The 17,881-nt window shown below is 52.3% G+C and overlaps 1 protein-coding gene across 3 annotated transcripts in view; it reads left to right on the forward strand.

Annotated features, from left to right (window-relative positions):
• The first annotated feature begins 9,875 nt into the window (after positions 1-9,875).
• GPR26 (G protein-coupled receptor 26) overlaps positions 9,876-17,881 on the forward strand; it is a 33,922-nt gene continuing 25,916 nt past the window's right edge. For all 3 annotated transcript variants that reach the window (XM_060404817.1, XM_027960352.3, XM_060404818.1), the window contains exon 1: positions 9,876-10,640. In XM_060404817.1, coding sequence (XP_060260800.1) covers positions 9,973-10,640 — 668 coding nt within the window. In that variant the 5' untranslated portion in view covers positions 9,876-9,972. The remainder of the gene's footprint in view (positions 10,641-17,881) is intronic.

Here is a 17,881-nt window from a genome sequence, read left to right on the forward strand (position 1 = left end):
AAAGCCGAGAAGTGGTCTGAGTGCTGGGGGTGTAAGAGGTAGGAAGGCGGATTTTTCAGGAACAGAAGGAGGCGGGAGATCCACAGGAAGCCAGGAACTTGTCTCCAGGCTCCTGTACCTGGGCTGCTGTGAGGGGAGTGCCCTCAGGAGCTGGGACCCTCTCAGCCAGGATAGCATCGCATCCAAAGTGGAAATATTTAGTAGATGTGTGTTAAGCCATGTCCGACTCTTTGTGACTCTGTGGACTGTAGCCCACCAGGCTCCTCTGTCTATGGGCTTCTCCAGGCAAGAATACTGGAGTGGGGTGCCTTGCCCTCCTCCAGGAGATCTTCCAGACCCAGAGATCAAAACAGTGTCTTAAGTCTCCTGCATTGGCAGACAGGTTCTTTACCAGTAGTGCCACCATTTAGCAGATAAATACAGAATAAAAAGACAGTCAATATAATTACTCAATATAGAAGTTCAAATTAAAACTACACTGAGATGCTTTTGCCCACTACCAGAATGGATATCTTTTAAATCAGTGACAATACCAAGTGCCAGTGAATGTGCAGAGCAACTTGAACTTTTATGCATTTCTGATAGTAGTGTGAAAATGTCACAACCATTTTGAAAACCAGGGTGACAGTGTTTTATAAAGGGAACATTTCACAAGTCTTTCTATGAGGCAGCATAACCCTGATACCAGAACCAGACAAAGCCAGTGGAGGAAAACAAAACCATGGGTTGACATTTCTCAAAATGCAGATTCAAAACAACCTGAAAATCTTAGGAAGAAGAATGGTCTACTAAGAATGGAGAGTTGGTGCAGCATTAAAGAGTTAATGAATGCATTTCCATAGACTAACATCATAAAGGAGAAAATACAAAGAAGGACACTTTCCCCAAGTTAGTCTACGGCGTTGACATCATCAAAGTCAAATAATAATACCAAGCATTTTTTGTTTGTTTGCTTGCTTGTTTTGGGTTTTATGAACAATGTAAGTTCAATATAAGGGACTTCCCAAGTAGCTCAGTGGTAAAGAATCAGCCTGCAACACAGGAGACCAGGCTTCGATCCCTGTGTCGGGAAGATTCCTGGAGAAGGGAATGGCTACCCACTCCAGTATTCTTGGGAATCCCTTGGACAGAGAGGAGCCTGGGAGGCAGGGTAAGTTCAATATAAAGAATTATTAACTACAGTTACTCGGAAGTAAAGGGAACTCTAAAGATCAGAGGAAGAGTAAGGTTGCCTTTTTTTTTTTTAAACATGGTAAAAGATTTAATTTCTTTTTCACTTGTGAAGATACTTTTTCCATTAAAAGTAAGAAAATAAATTATCCAAATTTATAAACCTACAGAGGCATTTATAATGCCAAGAAAACTGATGTTTCCAATTGTTCCCTCATCTCCCTCTATAAGCCAATCCAATAAAATACCCATCAGCATGTTTTCTAAAAACTAAATTGGCAAGCCAATTATAAAGTTTATATGTCATCAAAGGACATCTTTAAGAAAAGGAACAGACAAGCCATGGGATAGGAAAGTAGTTGCAGCACATAAATACAACAAATGTCTCCTATCCAACATATATTTGAAAGTTCCTACAACTCAATAAAAGAAAGATCAACAGCCTGCTTCAGTGTTAGCTGCAATGTAAAATTGTATAGGTACTTTGGAACTCGGTTTGGCAGTTTCTTGTAAAGTTAAATATAAATGTAGGCATTTACTGAAGGGAACTAGAGCATACGTATGCTAAAATAAATTGTACAAAAATGTCCACGGCAGTTTTATTCAGCATATCCCGTAAAACAGGTGTCCGTTGTCAGAATATGGCTCAACAAAATGCGACATATTCATACAATAGATTTCCGCTCAACAACAGAAAGGAATGAGCTAGCAAAATACAGGACAGCATGGATCAACCTGAAAAATAATATGCGGAGTGAAAGAAGCCTGATATAAAAGTGCACACACCGTATGGTTCCATTCATGTGAAATTCTAGAGTTTGCAGAATTAATCTAGATGACAGAAAGCAGAGCAGTAGTCAGCTCTGGGGTGGGAGGGGGTGGTGGACTGACTGGAAAGTGGCCTGAAAAACCTTTAGAGGCTAAAGAAACATTATGTGTCGTAATAAGGGTATGGATTACAGATGATGTATTTATCAAAACTCATCAGTGGTATGTGATTTGTGCTTTCACTATGCAAAGCAAACCTCAGTAAGAAAAAAATTCCTTATAATAAAAAATTTTTTTAAGTGGATCTTCACAGAAAAAAAAAAAAAGATGCTTCCAATATTGGAGTCACAGCATATAAACAGAATGACTCAGGAGATCTTACTGGCCACTGAAGTGCCTCACCATTGGGGAGCAGGGTGAGGGGAGGGCCCAGTCATCTACTCCCATCTGCCTGGATCAGCCTAGGGGGAGACCCTTTGGTAGGACCCTCAGGCACCAAAGCTATGACATTTGGTTGGGACAAGAACTTCTGATGCTGACAAGTGGTGCCTGAGAACGTGTGGTCAGCCTTGGGTCTGAGGGAAGCACCTCCCTGACTGTAACAGCCCGACCCTCACCTCTCTGCCATAAACTAATAGTTTGGTTTTCCATAAAGGGCCTCTCAGTGTTCATACAAAGTAAATAATGGATGTTTCTTGCTTTTGAAATCTTGCTCAGCCTCAGAGTTGTCATTTAGTGAAAGAGATTCATGTCTGCCTCAGTTTCCTGCGTTACCAAACCACTTTTCATGAGAAAGTATCACCTTGATGTCTCTAGCGAATCTCTCTCTCTGTCTCTGTCTCTCTCACATGTACACATACATGCACGTGCACACACACAAAGGCATGCACACACTACCTCTGTCCCTGAGTGCACACACAGAGCAGGGCTCGCTAAGCACACACAGGCCCCTAGGTGTGCTAAGCTGAGCCCTTGATTGTTCTGATCAGGGCACAGAAAAGGAATAGAAAATGCCCACCCCAACACAGACCTCCAAAGCTGGAGTGGCTCATGGGCTTTAGCTGCACGGCCTCAGAAGGCACTGAATTCCAGCCAAACAGGGAAGGAAGGGCCACAATGCCTGTCTCTCTCTCCTTTCCCTGCTCCCTCTCCCCTTACCAAATCCCTGGTGACATCCTCACACAGCCTAGATTCACGTGTGAGATTGCCTTACCTACCCAATTCATTTCAAGGATGGGGAGTCTGAGTTACATATACCGACAGTTAGGGGCAGTGACTAGACCAGAATCCTGAACTCCTGCCTTCCAGGATGCCGCCTGCTGCATGATGTTGCCAGCCCAAGGCCTCTTTCTCATCGAAGAAGTGGATGAGAAATGCTAACAGGAATTTCTAACAGGAATGCCTGTTAGATAGTATTGGAAAGTGGTACTCAGATCAAGGGGTTCTCCCATGCTGAGGATATGATGGAACCACTGCCCCAGTCCTGGGGTGGGGACACAACTAGGGCAACTTCAGAATCACCAGTAAACGGTGTCTCCCTTCAGACCACTGGGAGCATATACCCACAAAGGGAAAGATCCTGGGAGCAGCCTGCAGGAAGCCCAGCAGAAGTCAAGTCCGGCCACACATAGGTCAGAAAGCATCCCAGCATGAGCTCTGTGCTGTATATGTTATAGGAGCTGTGAAATGGACAGAGGAAGTGAAATGGTTTCAAAATATTGCACATCTCAAAATGACATGGCGATACAATTCCATGATTATAAGCATGAGCTTTGGATTCCAACAGACTTCTCTTCAGTACAACAGACTTCTCTCCAAGACCTCCAATACTGCTTCTCAATAGACACGGGTCCATGAGCCTCAGTTTCTGAGTATGCAAAATGGGAGGAAGTGGCCCAGAATCTGCTAAATAAATGACAGCTGGACCTCGCTCATTTTTATTTTATTTTACTAATGTATTGGCCATGGCTGTGTGACTTGTAGGTTCCAAGTTCCTTGATCAGGGATCGAACCCAGGCCCTCAGCAATGAACGCATGGAATCCTAACCACCAGACCACCAAGCAGGAATTCCCTGCTTCATTTTTAAAGACCTGACTTCAGAAGTCAATAGACACAGCACCTGGAGGCTAGCGCTGGGCTCCACAGCCAATGTTTCTTTGAAAGTGATCAGAGGACAGGAGAGAGAGTGGGAAGAGAGGAGCTGTCCACTGTCTCAGTGCTGAACTTTTTGGAACTCAGTCCTTGGCAGGAGCCTCCTGGCTTCCAACTGCTTAGGTCCCCTGGTTCCAGGGAGTGGTTGCAATGAAGTAGAGATAGGAGTGGGACAAGAAGCTTGAAGAAATAGCTCTTTCTGAACATTCTGTTCCTGGGGATACGCGACAAGCTCCACTGCTCCACTGCACCTCAGAAACAGGAAATGAACAGAGGCTAGACAGCCTTAGATGTCAGTCCTAACTCCGAGGAGCCATTGTTCATGGACTGGTTCAGCGCCTCACAGCCTAACACTCAGGAAGATCAATCACACCCTTTTGTCCTCCTGGAGCCCATGCAGGCTGCAAATAAAGGACAGGCTGCCACCATGGGCAGGTTTAATGGATTTTCAAGGCAAAGTGCAAGCCTCCCTGGCTGGCTGTGTGGGCAATGGTAAGCTCAGCGGGGAGGAAAGGCCCCATATCTGGGCTAGGCAGACTCTAGCTGGACTGCAACTCCTTCTGTTTTCCCAGCTGTGGGGGCAGCTCTTGGTATAGGTGGTGGAGCCCCGAGCTAGGTAAGGTGGGGAGGGAATTGGCATTCCAATCTCAGCCCTGCCACAGGCCATGAGATCTTGGGCAAGCGACTTAGCTGGAAGACTCTGTCACCCCATCTGCAAGTGAAATGGCAGTCCCTGGCAGTAAGACCTGGCCCACAGGGAGCTCTCAGACATGATTACAAGTATCCATTATCACTTCCTGACTTCGTACCTGCCCCCCAGCTGGCATGCAGCCCAAGGGTCCTGTTTACAAAGGGAGGTAGAGGAGGGGAGAGTGGGAGCGATGGTTGATCAGGCATCACCAGGAGAGCTGGAAGCAGGGGCGTTCAATCTGTGCACCAGAACAGAGTCACGGTGATTCCACACATAGGTGCTGAGTCAGATGCGAATCCCTCCATGGTTCTGACACCCTGTGCAGCCACTTAACCTTTTCAACCTCAATTTCCTAAGCCATGTGGTGGGGATAACTGCAGTCTCTCATACAGGGCAGTGGTGGAACTTAAATGAGATTAGGTAGGCAGAGGGTCTGGATGACAACCAGCCTCTGACAGGTGACAAGCGTTCCATGCATCCTGTGTCCCCTCAGACAGAGGTGGCTCAGCTATTCCCAGGAGATCACCAGGAGAGGCTGTCAGGTAGCTGATTCCTTGCTCCCTTCCCTGGGCCCATTTCCTGCTATGCCTGGACTGTGGGGGCTGGGACAACCATGGAAGCTGAGGAGAGAAGGCTCTGCCCAGAAAGCCAGCTCCTCTGATAACCAGCATGTGAGCCAGAGGCTGGACGATCCCATTGGAAAGACTCTGCTCAGTTGATTCTGCTTGCCCAGCTGGAGGGCTGAACCAGGAGGTGTGCAAAAACAACCTGCCTGGGAAGGAACCACCAGTCTGGGAGTGGGCAGCAGCTGGCAGCAGAGAGCAAGAACACTGGACAGTGAGTCATGGCCCTGAGCAAAGGGAGCATCTCTGGGTCACTCCTTGACCGCGCCCCTCCCCGGGGTTCTCTAGGTCACATGAGGTAGCGGGTGTGTAAGTGCTTAGAAAATGCAGACCCGCTGGGAGACTCAGGGATGTGTCCCTATAGCAGTTAGAGGTTTCAGGGCCTGGAAGCTGTCATCTGAAAGGGACTGACATTTCTGTCCTTCAGTCTGGCATTGGGCTGGCCTCCAGAATTCGCCACCACCTGCCTTTTCAGCCTTTCTGCTGGCCTACCTTTGCTCCAGAGCCACAGACACACATGAGGCTTCAGCCTCTGGGCTCACATTCAGGCACCTCCCTCCCCTGGAACACAGGTTTCCAGGCTTCCCCTCCACTTGCAGAAATCCAGAATCCTCCATTCCCCAAAGGGATGTGTTCTCTGTAGCTACTTCAGTGAGACCTCTCTTGGGGGCATTGGTGACACTTTGTATAAACCTTTCCTATCTGTCTAAAGATAGCTGTGAAGAGGACCACTTCAGTGTCAACATCTCATTGTAGTTTATGAGTCATGCGTGTCTGTGTTCAAGCACACGTGTGTGATAAATGCAATGGGGAGAACATGTTTCAATGTTAAATAGATGTGGATTCCAATTCACACAATGACTCTACCTTCTTAATTTACTTATACTGCCTTAGTTATGGGGCTTCCCTGGTGGCCCAGATAGTAAAAAATCTCCTACAAGGCAGGAGACCCAGGCTCCATCCCTGGTTCTGGAAGATCCCCTGGAGAAAGGAATGGGTATTGATGCCAACTTGGAGTGACCTTGAGCAAATTAAGGACCTTTCTGGGTCTCAGCTCCTTCACCTCGTCAAGTTGGGATCATGATATCTGTGTTGAAGTGTTGAGGCAAGGATTCCCAAAGATATGTCTGTGTATCTGCCTCTGTGTGGAACTATAGTAAACCATCAAAGCAGGTGAGACTCAGCCCTGCTGAGCCCTCCCTCGGGGCTCAATGACAGCACTTAATGACTCGTGTTAACACTGTCACGAATATCCCATCACTTCTCTCCAGCTCAGAGAAACATGACATGCAGATCTGGCCACAGTGTAGCCTCCTGGCAGGCACACTCCAGGCCCTGAAGATTCATCTCCTGGTCATGTGGGCCCCCTTTCCTGAGGAGCAACAGAAACCCCGTATCAAAGCCTGGACAAGGACAGGCATCTTGCTTCCTCGGTGAGCGTGACCTCATTGCTGGTCTGGAGCTGTCAGACCTGTGCTCAGTGAAGCCCAGCCTGGGAGCTGAGAACCTGGTCCCTAAGGAGACTAGCCCTCCCACAGCACCACCCCACCCCCAGCTGGCTCCACCCTGGGAGAAGGAAATATTGTTCACAACCAGAAGAAAATGAGCTTATTTTCTTTAATAAACTGAGTTAAAATGTTCTGAGCAGCTTTCTACCATTTTAACCTTTCAATGCTGCCTTTAAAATTTCAGAAAGCAAATGATTTTCAAAATGATGTGTGGTGTGTGTGTGACCCTTGGTTTATGGCTGCTGCGCCTGGTCACCTGATCACCAAGATCATTTGATGTTGCAAAGTTGAAATACTTTCTAGTTCCAGACTGAGGACACTCACTTGAGAAAGTGACTGAGGACCTCTGGAATGTGCAGAAGGGGGGCAGTCTATGGAGTTAGAGATGCTGGCTTCATCCCTGACCAGTTTTGTCACTTAATCTTTTTGAGTCTCAGCAGCATCATCTCAAAAATGTGGATGAGAAGCTTTTTTTTTCTCTTGTCATTGGGTAGAGATGAAATGGAGTGCAATAATGTTTGGATGTGTCTTATAAACTCCACTGTGCTGTAAGAGATGAGTTAACACTTCACTTTGCACTTCCTACACACGCTGGTGACCTTCCAGCAGGAAGCTCCAGGCCAAAGCATTAGGCTACCACTAGAGGATGTACCACATGATGAGTTGGCATCCAGCCCTGCCACCTGACCACTTCTCCTCGACTTTGCTCCTCAGGGCATAGTCATGGACCATCCTCATCAGTATCACCTGAACAGCTCACTAAGAATGCAGATTCCCAGACCGACCTCAGAAGTATGACCCAGGAACCTAACTCTTAACCAGCACCCCAAGTTTCTCAGGCAATTCTGATAAACCCTGAAGTATAAGAAGACTAGACCCAACAGAGCTCAGAGCAATGTATTTAGCTCACGCATTTATTCCACAAACAGTACCTGGTCACCTGTCTCTTTCTAGGGGCTACTTGTGGGAACAAAGTCTTTGGGAGCAGGGGAGATACGCAAGTGAATATCTCACTCTGATGCCAAGTATCTAATGAAGACATAGCCAACCCTGAAGTCAGCAGGCCAGGTGATGGGCCAAGTGATGAAGAGATGGCTGGCTTCCGGTTCATTTCCTCCTCTGGTGGGCAAAGCTCTGCGCACACAGTGTCTTAGTTATTTCTTACCAGAACCCTGAGAGGTAAAGAAGGACAATGAGGCTCCTTGAGGTCTGGTAACTTGCCAGGATCCCGTGACATCAGTGGTGTGTTAGTAAAAGTTCAGTCACAGGGTAAGACGGGAGCCCTGATCTGCACACCCTCCCGCTGGGATCTTTTTTTTTTTTTTTTTTTAAGATGTATTTATTTTTGCCTGCACTCCGTCTTCATTGCTGCACGCGGGCTTTCTCTAGCTGTGCCGAGTGGGGGCCCTTTTCCAATTGTAGTGTACCGGCCTCCCACTGTGGCGGCCTCTCTTGTTGCAGCCTGTGAGCTCGAGTGCAGGATCTGTAGTTATGGTGCTCGGGCCCAGCTGCCCCTCGACATGTGCAATCTTCCTGGAGCAGGGCTTGAACCTGCGTCTCCTGCATTGGCAGGCACATTCTTAGCCACTGGATCACCCAGGAAGCCCTCCACCTGGGGCCCGGACAGAAAGAGAGGAGGGCCACAGTTGGGGCATGCTTCCCGGAGGAGGAGATGGGAGCCTGCTTGCTCAGAGTTCTCAGGGTCTCCACCAAGCCACACCAGCCACCCTCCTGCCCTTTTTCTGAAGGGTTCCTGTAGGGTGCGTCATTCAGGTCCCTCGCAGACTGGAACCAGCTGCCCCACCAAGACCCACAGCACATGGTGTGTGGGCTGGCAGAGGGCCACAGGGGAGCCTGGGCTGGGAGTGCGGAGTTATCAGCCACCCCAGGGCTCTGCTGAGACTGGCCTTGGACAGGCAGAGCCATCCATCCACCTGTGAGCACTCAGGGCCAGATAAAGGCCTCTCTGGGCTAGGGGGTGTCTCAGCATCACCCCAGTAGGCTTGAGGACGCGGCTGAAGCCCAGGCTGAAGGGCGGTGGGAAGACAGCCCCGTCAACCAAGCGCCCCGAGGAGTGTAGCTGCTGCCCTGGGGACAGGCTGGGGGGACCCTGGGAGACATCAGGGGCCAGGGCCTTGATCACAGAGGTTGGAGAGAGGTGTGTTCCTTCCCATTTCAGCAACAGAGCTCCCCCCGCTCAGCCCACAAAGGGATAAACTTCAGCACTGCGAGGCTCCGAGGGACAGATGGGGCAGGACCTCCCCGTCCACGTCTGGCCAGGCTAGCGCTGGGGCTCGGATGGGTAGCCCTGAGCCATGAAGGTGCCCAGACATCCCTCCCTTTTCTCGGGCAGACTTCCTTGACTCAGCTTGTCTTTGACACACATTCAGGGAGGATTGGGGAGTGGGGGTGGGAGACAGGAAGCTACCAAGAGCCAATCACCCCGCACCGGAGCCTTCAGGGCTGGTTCTTTCTGAGTGTGTGTGCGCGCGCGCTCGCGCGCCTCAGCGGGGAATTTCTGTGATAGAAGCAGCCAGATTCTGGAGTGAGCCAGACGAGAGGAGAGGGAAGAACAAGAGGGGAGGAGAAAGCTGGTGAGGGGTGCGACAGACAGACGGCGAGAACAGCAGTGGGTGAGAAAGAAAGCACAGCAGAGGGGAGAGAGAGAGAAAGTGGAGAGGAAGGCAGAGAGGAAGAGCGAGGAGAGCGAGCAGCGGAGAGACGGGAGGCAGAGAAGGCAAGGTTGCAGGAGGGGCCGCGGAGACCGAGACGGAGCGCGGAGGGATGGGGTGAGAGGCGGCCGCCGGCGCCCGCAGCCCGGGATCCGAGGGCGCGCAAAGCTCCAGGTTCGGCGGCGCACGGGCGCTTGCCCGGGAGGTGGCGCCGGGCTCCGGGGTGGCCGCGCGCCCTCTCCGGGGGGCGGGGGAGTGGGGGAGCCATGGCGGCGGGGACCGGGGGGCGCGGGGCGGCGGCGCGGCCGCCGAGGGGCTGAGCCGGCGGCGGGCTGCGCCATGGCGGCGCGGGGCGGCGGGCCCTGAGCGCCAGCGGCGGGCGCGCACCATGAACTCGTGGGACGCGGGCCTGGCGGGGCTGCTGGTGGGCACGATGGGCGTCTCGCTGCTGTCCAACGCGCTGGTGCTGCTCTGCCTGCTGCACAGCGCCGACATCCGCCGCCAGGCGCCGGCGCTCTTCACCCTGAACCTCACGTGCGGCAACCTGCTGTGCACCGTGGTCAACATGCCGCTCACGCTGGCCGGCGTCGTGGCGCAGCGGCCGCCGGCTGGGGACCGCCTGTGCCGCCTAGCCGCCTTCCTCGACACCTTTCTGGCCGCCAACTCCATGCTCAGCATGGCCGCGCTCAGCATCGACCGCTGGGTGGCCGTGGTCTTCCCGCTGAGCTACCGCGCCAAGATGCGCCTCCGCGACGCCGCGCTCATGGTGGCCTACACGTGGCTGCACGCGCTCACCTTCCCGGCCGCCGCGCTCGCCCTGTCCTGGCTCGGCTTCCACCAGCTCTACGCGTCCTGCACGCTCTGCAGCCGGCGGCCGGACGAGCGCCTGCGCTTCGCCGTCTTCACGGGCGCCTTCCACGCGCTGAGCTTCCTGCTCTCCTTCGTCGTGCTCTGCTGTACGTACTGCAAGGTGCTCAAGGTGGCCCGCTTCCACTGCAAGCGCATCGACGTGATCACCATGCAGACGCTCGTGCTGCTGGTGGACATCCACCCCAGGTGAGGACGCGGGGCGGGGCACTCGGTGGAGGAGCGGGGTGGGAGCTTTGTCGGGGAAAGGGGGTCCTTGACTCCCCCCACGCTCCATCGTGCAGCTTTGGGCAAGCTCTTTTAACACCGAGCCTCTGTGTCCTGTTTGGAAAACTGAGGTAGGAGAAAAGGGGCAACGTTGTGGGTCTCAAGACAGGTGCTTAGAGCATCAACCAAGCAGGACCTCCCCAAAGGTGGGTGCGATATGAATGTATACAGTCCACGACTCTTGGGGATGGAAACCGCAGAGAATTGGGACTTTGCCGGACTTCTTTGGCATATGTAGTGTTCACTTTAAGTAACAGCATATACGGGAAGGCAGTGATCTCTGTTCACTGCTGAAGGCCTTTGCATGGCTCCCATCAGGCCCTAAGAGCCTGGCCGGGATGCTTGGGGTGCTGCTCAGAGCTCTTCAGACAGCAGCGTGCCGCTCTGCCGGCTCTTTCCTTTCTCTGGTGCCTGGCACTGCTTCTGTCTCCTGCTCATGTGTGTGTGTGCGTGCGCGCGTGCAATAGAAAGAGAGAGAGGGAAGGGGAGAGAGAGAGAGTCCTGGGCGGCCCCTTCCTCTGTGGTCCTTAAAGGAGCCTCTGAAGGGCTATGGCAGGGTGAGGGGGCCCCTCCTGCCCCCCCAGACAGCGCCCTCTGGTGTCCCCTGGACTTGGAGTCCCTGCAGAGGGAGGGTGTCATCCCGAGACTCCCATGGTGAAACCTGCCCACCCACCTCCATTCTCCCCTGACTGCTGTTTCTCAGGAAGGCAGCTCGGGGTGGGCAGTGCAGGTTAGGGTGCCTCCATCTCCCCACCCCGACCCCAGCAAGTCTTACCATCCCCCCTACCCCTGCCCCCCAGCCCCTCAGGGACAGAAGGCCCAAAGACTCAGCTGAGCTGTCCTGAGAGCACCTTGGTTTCCTTACAAGGAGAGGGGAGGGAGGAGGGGGACTGCTGCTGGGTCCCTGTTCTATAGACTCTGCTATTTTATGTCCTGATGCTCTGGACCCTTGAAAGGCGGTTTTGGTGTCAAGATGGCATGAAAAGTGAGGCAGGCAGAGAGGACCGGTGCATGGGAGGCCAGGGGCCAGGGAGGGAACTCTGTCCTCAGGGTGTGAATGCCTCCCAGGCCAGGGAGAAGCAAGCTCCTAGGTGAGGGGAGGGGAGTCAGTCTGACCAAAGGCTCCTTCAGTTCTGAGTTATTTTGCGCATGAGCAAAAAACAAAGAGAAAACCTTGAGCGTCACGCTGTCTGGACACAGAAGGGCATGTAAGCCTGTGCTCCCTGCTCCCCTCAGGATGGTCCTTCCAGATTACATGCCGGCCCAGAGCTTCTAGTTGCAGAATCTTCCTCCCAGAATCATGTACACTATGTCCATTGTGAAAGATCAGGGCGTGTGAACCATGTATGACAATGTGTGAGCTCCACACACACAGGCTTACGTGCTCGTATGTCAGCTGCCTGTGTAACGGACCACAGGTGTGCACCGACACAAAGGCTCGCCCTGCCTCGTGGCACGTGGCCGTGCATGGGTCAGTATCACCTAAGGATCCCCTTCCCATCACCCTGGGGTGAGAGGACCCCACTTGAGAAGGTGCGTCTTCCCTAGGACATTCACAGGGAGCACTCTAGAAGCTGTAGGCAGTGTTATTGAACTCCTGGCACTTGAACGAGTGAGCCTACTTGGCAAGAACCTAACAGGGGAGGAGGGAATCAGCTGGGAAAGGAATCAGTTCTTATTTAGACCAGTACAAACTCCATCACCTCTCTCCCTTCAGCTTCCAGAACAGGACGACGGTGGTTCCTTTTCAGCCCTTTTAAGATACTGCTCAGTCATGTCCACCTCTTTGTGACCCCCATGGACTGTAGCCCACCAAGCTCCTCTGTCCATGAAATTTTCCAGGCAAGAATACTGGAGTGGGTTGCCATTTCCTCCTCCAGGGGAATCTTCCCAACCCAGGGATCGAACCTGCATCTCTAGCGTCTCCTACATTGGCAGGCAGATTCTTTACCGCTGTGCCACCTGGGTGGACTCCAATTTTGCAGATGTCTAATGGACTCCAGGTCAGACACCACGGAAAGAGCTCCTGGGGGAGTCAGGAGAAGAGACAGCTGCTCTGCTGGCCTCTGGGCCTCTCTTCCCTCCTCCGCGCACCCCCCCCACCCCCAGGGGGATGCTCGTCACTTCTGAGCCCCAGGGAGCCCGGAGGAAACCCTCTCCCCAGAGCCCTGGGGTCCTGCAGGGCCAAGGAGCAAGAGCAGCCTTCAGTAGGGAGAGGAAGGGCTTCTGGGGGATGGTCGGGGTGGGGGGGGGGGATTGCCTTCTGCTGATTCCAACAGGCCCCGCTGGCGGAGGCTGGTCGGAGGTTGCAGAGGAGTGGGCGGGTGCGACAGCCCTGTCCCTTCAGTGGCCACAGCCTGCCCTTTTCTATGGGGTCCACTCCCAGAGGGACAGCGTGAGCCCTGGCCTCACAGGAGGGCACTGGCTCTTGGACAGTGGATCCTCAGGCTTGTTTTTTGGAGGCTCCAAACTCATCCTCCCCACAAGTGAGAAACGGCACAGTTAGCTCTGGGGTAGCGGGGAAGGAGGCTGCCCCTAGGCCCCCCGAACCTCTGGCACTAAGGCTTCAGGCAGCTTCCAGGGCCAGTTGGTGCCAGGAGCTGGGGGAGTCCAGTCCCGATCAGTAGAAGTCAGACTTCCTTGTCCAGGGTGGCAAGTCACGGTGAGTTTGTCCACTGGAAGATTCCCTTCACAGCCACCACCCTGCTGGCCTCCTGGGACTTAATTTTGAGTTTTCCCTGAGGCCCAGGGTGGCATTGTCAGGAAGCTCCCGAGGGATGCTGGCTCTTCCTGCAGAGCATTTGACAGGGAGAATGACAGGCTGGATTCCTCTGCTTCAGCACCACCGCAAGGTCAGGGACTCTCAGCTCTAAGTTGAATCAGGGACCCTGAGAGACCCTCCCTTCTCCCATTTTTTTGGAGTGGTCTCTCGGGTTACTGCAGTCACAAAGGAACTGGGAATTACTAAGTTTTTACCCACCTGGGCTCTAACCAGTCAGTCTACTGGCTTCAGTTCTCCCAGATCACAACTTGGAACCGATTATACTCAGATCCAGTCGCTGGTGCCCTCAGGGACGCGGATGGGGAGCCGACGGGGAGCCTTGTTGGGGGCCCCTCATGGGGACCCCTGGTGTTGATGCCGCAGCCCTGCTCTCCGCGTCCAGCTGAGGGTGCCACTCGCCGGCACAGGTTCATGACTTCAGACTGGACCTTTGGTGAAACATACGCATGCTTGTGATCAAGGGCTACAGGGTGAGAGCTGAGCCAGAGGGTCTCAGAACTGTGCAAAGCCAGATGGAAGGGCCTTCCCTGTGCTGTTGATTTTGTAGATGAAGAAGTTGCGGCCCTCAGGGAAGAGGGGGCACTTGCCATATTTAACAGATCTAGATTGTGGCTCCACCTGGGTCTGCCCCCAAGTTTTATGGATTATGTGGCAATAGTGCAAATGGAGTTTCACAAGCCATCTACATGAATATTGAGAATTTCAAAAAATTCAACTTCAGTTCAGTTCAGCTCAGTTGCTCAGTCGTGTCTGACTCTTTGCAACCCCATGGACTGTAGCACCCCAGGCCTCCCTGTCCATCACCAACTCCTGGAGTTTACTCAAACTCATGTCCATTGAGTCGGTGATGCCATCCAACCATCTCATCCTCTGCCATCCCCTTCTCCTCCCACCCTCAATCTTTCCCAGCATCAGGGTCTTTTCCAATGAGTCAGTTCTTCGCATCAGGTGGCCAAAGTATTAGAGTTTCAGCTTCAGCATCAGTCCTTCCAATAAATATTCAGGACTGATCTCCTTTAGGATGGACTGGGATCTCCTTGCAGTCCAAGGGACTCTCAAGAGTCTTCTCCAACACCACAGTTCAAAAGCATCAAGTCTATGGCACTTACAAACTGTTAAATGAAAGATATTCTAGCCTTCTGCCTTGAGAAGTATGCATTTATAATGCTTTGCAAGGCTGGGTTTAAACTGAGGGTTCTCAGGTTCCTTGGACGTGGTGGGGAGAGCAGAACTGGCTTTGTGCACACAGCCCGCCTGCCTCGTCTCCCAGCCTGGCTCCCCCAGCACAGAAAGGGGCCTCCGGTGTACAAGATGGACACTGCAGGATCTGCGTCCACATGTCGCTCACAGATGTCATGTCTCTGGTCTCCAGCCGAGCACAGAGGTGGCACAGTCCACCCTTAGGAGGAGGGGCCCAAGGATGATGCCTGCACACCTTCTGGAAGCAGGACCAGGGCGTTTGGGCAAAAAATTCCATGTCCCTAGAGCTTGGTCTGGGCTTGCCAGGTGGCACTAGTGGTAAAGAACCAATTTGCCCATGCAGGAGACACAAGAGACTTGGGTTCGATCCCTGGGTTGGGAAGATCCCCTGGAGGAGGGCATGGCAACCCACCCCAGTATAATTGCCTGGAGAATCTCATGGACAGAGGAGTCTGGTGGGTTACTGTCCACAGAGTTGCAAATAGTGGGGCATGACTGAAGTGACTTAGCACGTACACACACACACACACACACACACACACACACACACACACACACACACACACACACACAGAGCTTGGTCTAGGATGGAGCATGTGGGTTCTGAGTGTGCCCATCCCCTTAGCCCTGAACTCCTCACTTCCTGGGCAGGCCTGGGTCCCTCAGTATCCAGGGCCCAGGACAGGCCCCCACTTTTCAGGTCTCAGGGCAGGACTGCTCACACCAGTCCTGACCCCAAACTCGAGGCTTTTCTCCACCGTCAGTCAACCTGTTTCCTGGCCTTTTGTTTCATTTTCCTAAAAGCCGGAAGGCAAATCCCGATGTCTCTCTGAGTCCTGGGCCAGCTACTGTCCTCTGGGCATCAGTCAGGACCCACACCCCACATGTTTTAGCCACAGTCACCTCATGTACTGACTTTTCAGATATCCCCAGGATAATCCATCCCTCTGCCCCGTTCCTGAAGCCTCCTGGGGAACATGTCTTTGACCCCACATGTCACCAGGAGAGCCCATCTCCTTTTGGCTCAAGGGAATGCTGTGTCTTGTCACAGCCTTTGGAACCAACTGCGCCCCCTCCCCCGTCCTGCCCTACCCAACACACACACACACACACACACACACACACACACGCACATACACACTGGCACTGCGCTTGCACTCTGGGCCAACGAACTTGGCCAAGACAGCTTCTGACCTCTCAGCCGCTGCACCGCATGGGAGCCCAGACTCAAGCTCAGATCTTACCTGGCAACAGTCGCTAGTCGCTATGTGCTCTCTCTCATAAATATAGAAAGAGAAATTTTGCAGTGGGAGGGAGTTTGGGGGTTCAAGGTAGTGCTGGGCCATAGTCATTGTTTCATAGATATATACTGAATGAATAATACTTAGGATCCACACTGAATGAGCTCTGACTCTGAGCAAGCACTGTCTTAGCTCCTTCCAGGCTGTTTACTTAGTTAAACTCAATAGGATCCTGCCACACAGGTACTTGCATTGTCCCCATTTTAGAAATGAAGAGGCTGATGCACAAAGAGCTGTGTAACTTGCCTAAAGCCGCACAACAGGTCAGTACAAGAAGCATAGACTTAAGCCCAGAGGTCTGGCTCTGGCGCTGCTTGTGTGCTGACCACTCAGTATCAACCAGAGAGGACTCTCGGCCATGGAAGGGTTCACAGCTTGACATTCTATTGATAAGCCTTGCTTTGTCTGAAAGGCTCAAGATTCTGAACTCTCAGCTTTAAAAAAATCTGTGCTAGAGCAGACTTCTACTATCATCTCTTTTGATAAGGTCACTTTAAAATGATTGAGTATTAATTTTCTTAAGGGTTGTTCATTAATTCAAATGGCATACTCTTGTTACGTTTTTCTGGGTACAAGATGTTGAGCTTCGTAGTGTGGGAACCCAGAAAAGGAATGTGTCTGCGGAGTGCCTGCTGTTTAATCTTTCTCTCCTGTACAAAGCTTTGCAGGAACAGATAAAATAAATTCCCCACAGGTTTTTACAATGAAGAGTGACCTTGATCACGCTAGCCTCTAAAGGGTCTGTTTTATTCCTCGGAGAGTCCCTGAGATGTTTCTGTTTATCCTTCTGAGGACCTTCAAAGCTTTAATGAATGTCTGTCTTTAAATATTCCTCAAGGCTCAGGGGCAGGATTATCTGCTGTGGTGGGAGGAAGAGATACTGCTCTTGGGGAGACAGTTGGGTCCTCAGACCCTCAGCAGGAACCCAAGTGCCCCCTCAGGGGTGGGGTTGGGGGGCAGAGGAAGCTTCTCCCTCCTCCAGAGTTGGGTAGCAGGTGAGTCCCTTCTGTCTCTGCTAAGTGGATGCTCTAGTTATAGGTCTAACTGTGAAATCCACCTCCGATAAATGAGGAACTGGACTCAGAGAGGTTGAGTGACTTCCCTGAGGCCACACAGCTGTGAGGGCACAGCTGGGACTAGGACACATGGCCAGAGCTTGCTCGCTGATCAGGGTTACTCTACAATGTCAGAGAAATGGAAAATATGGTTGGAGGTCACACCCCGGAAGAGGGCCAGCTTCCAGTGTCACCACCAGCTTCTCTGGTGCCCCTTGATGAGTCATTTACCGAATGACTTTGATCCTCACGTTCAAGGAGATGTCCAGAATCCTATGCTCCTTCCAGTGGGTGAGTGTACTGTGATGACTCGGGACTCCCAGCTCACGCCCCACACCTCCTGCAATTCCTACGCTGATCGTACTGAGAGTTTTGATTGACGGATTTCATTATTAAAACAAGCAGTGTTGTAAAGAATGTACCAGACACGCCGCAAGGGTGACTGTTACTCTGATTTGCCTGGGACTGTGAGGGCTCCCAGGATGTGTGACTTTGAGCCTGAAAATCAAGACCGTCTCAGGCAAACCAAGACGGGCTGATCGCCTCACTGCACCCAGATGTCCAGGGTGGGGACCCGTGCCTTCTCTCCATGCCCACTTGTATCTGCACAAGTCACAAGAGCCAGAGGTCTTTGTAAGAAGATGCTACAGACACCCAGGTGTAAATGGAAAGTGAAAAGATTTACGATGACTCTTGCTGTGTGACTTTAGGCAAAATTGCTCTTCTGTTCTCTGCCTTCTTGGTTGTATGCTTCAGATTTTCTGAATGAGGTGACGTACACACCCCCCCAGGGAAGTGTAATGACCCCAGGGAGTTGGCAGGTGA

The sequence above is a fragment of the Ovis aries genome, chromosome 22 (genome assembly GCF_016772045.2).
Source record: "Ovis aries strain OAR_USU_Benz2616 breed Rambouillet chromosome 22, ARS-UI_Ramb_v3.0, whole genome shotgun sequence".
Classification (NCBI taxonomy): Eukaryota; Metazoa; Chordata; class Mammalia; order Artiodactyla; family Bovidae; genus Ovis; species Ovis aries.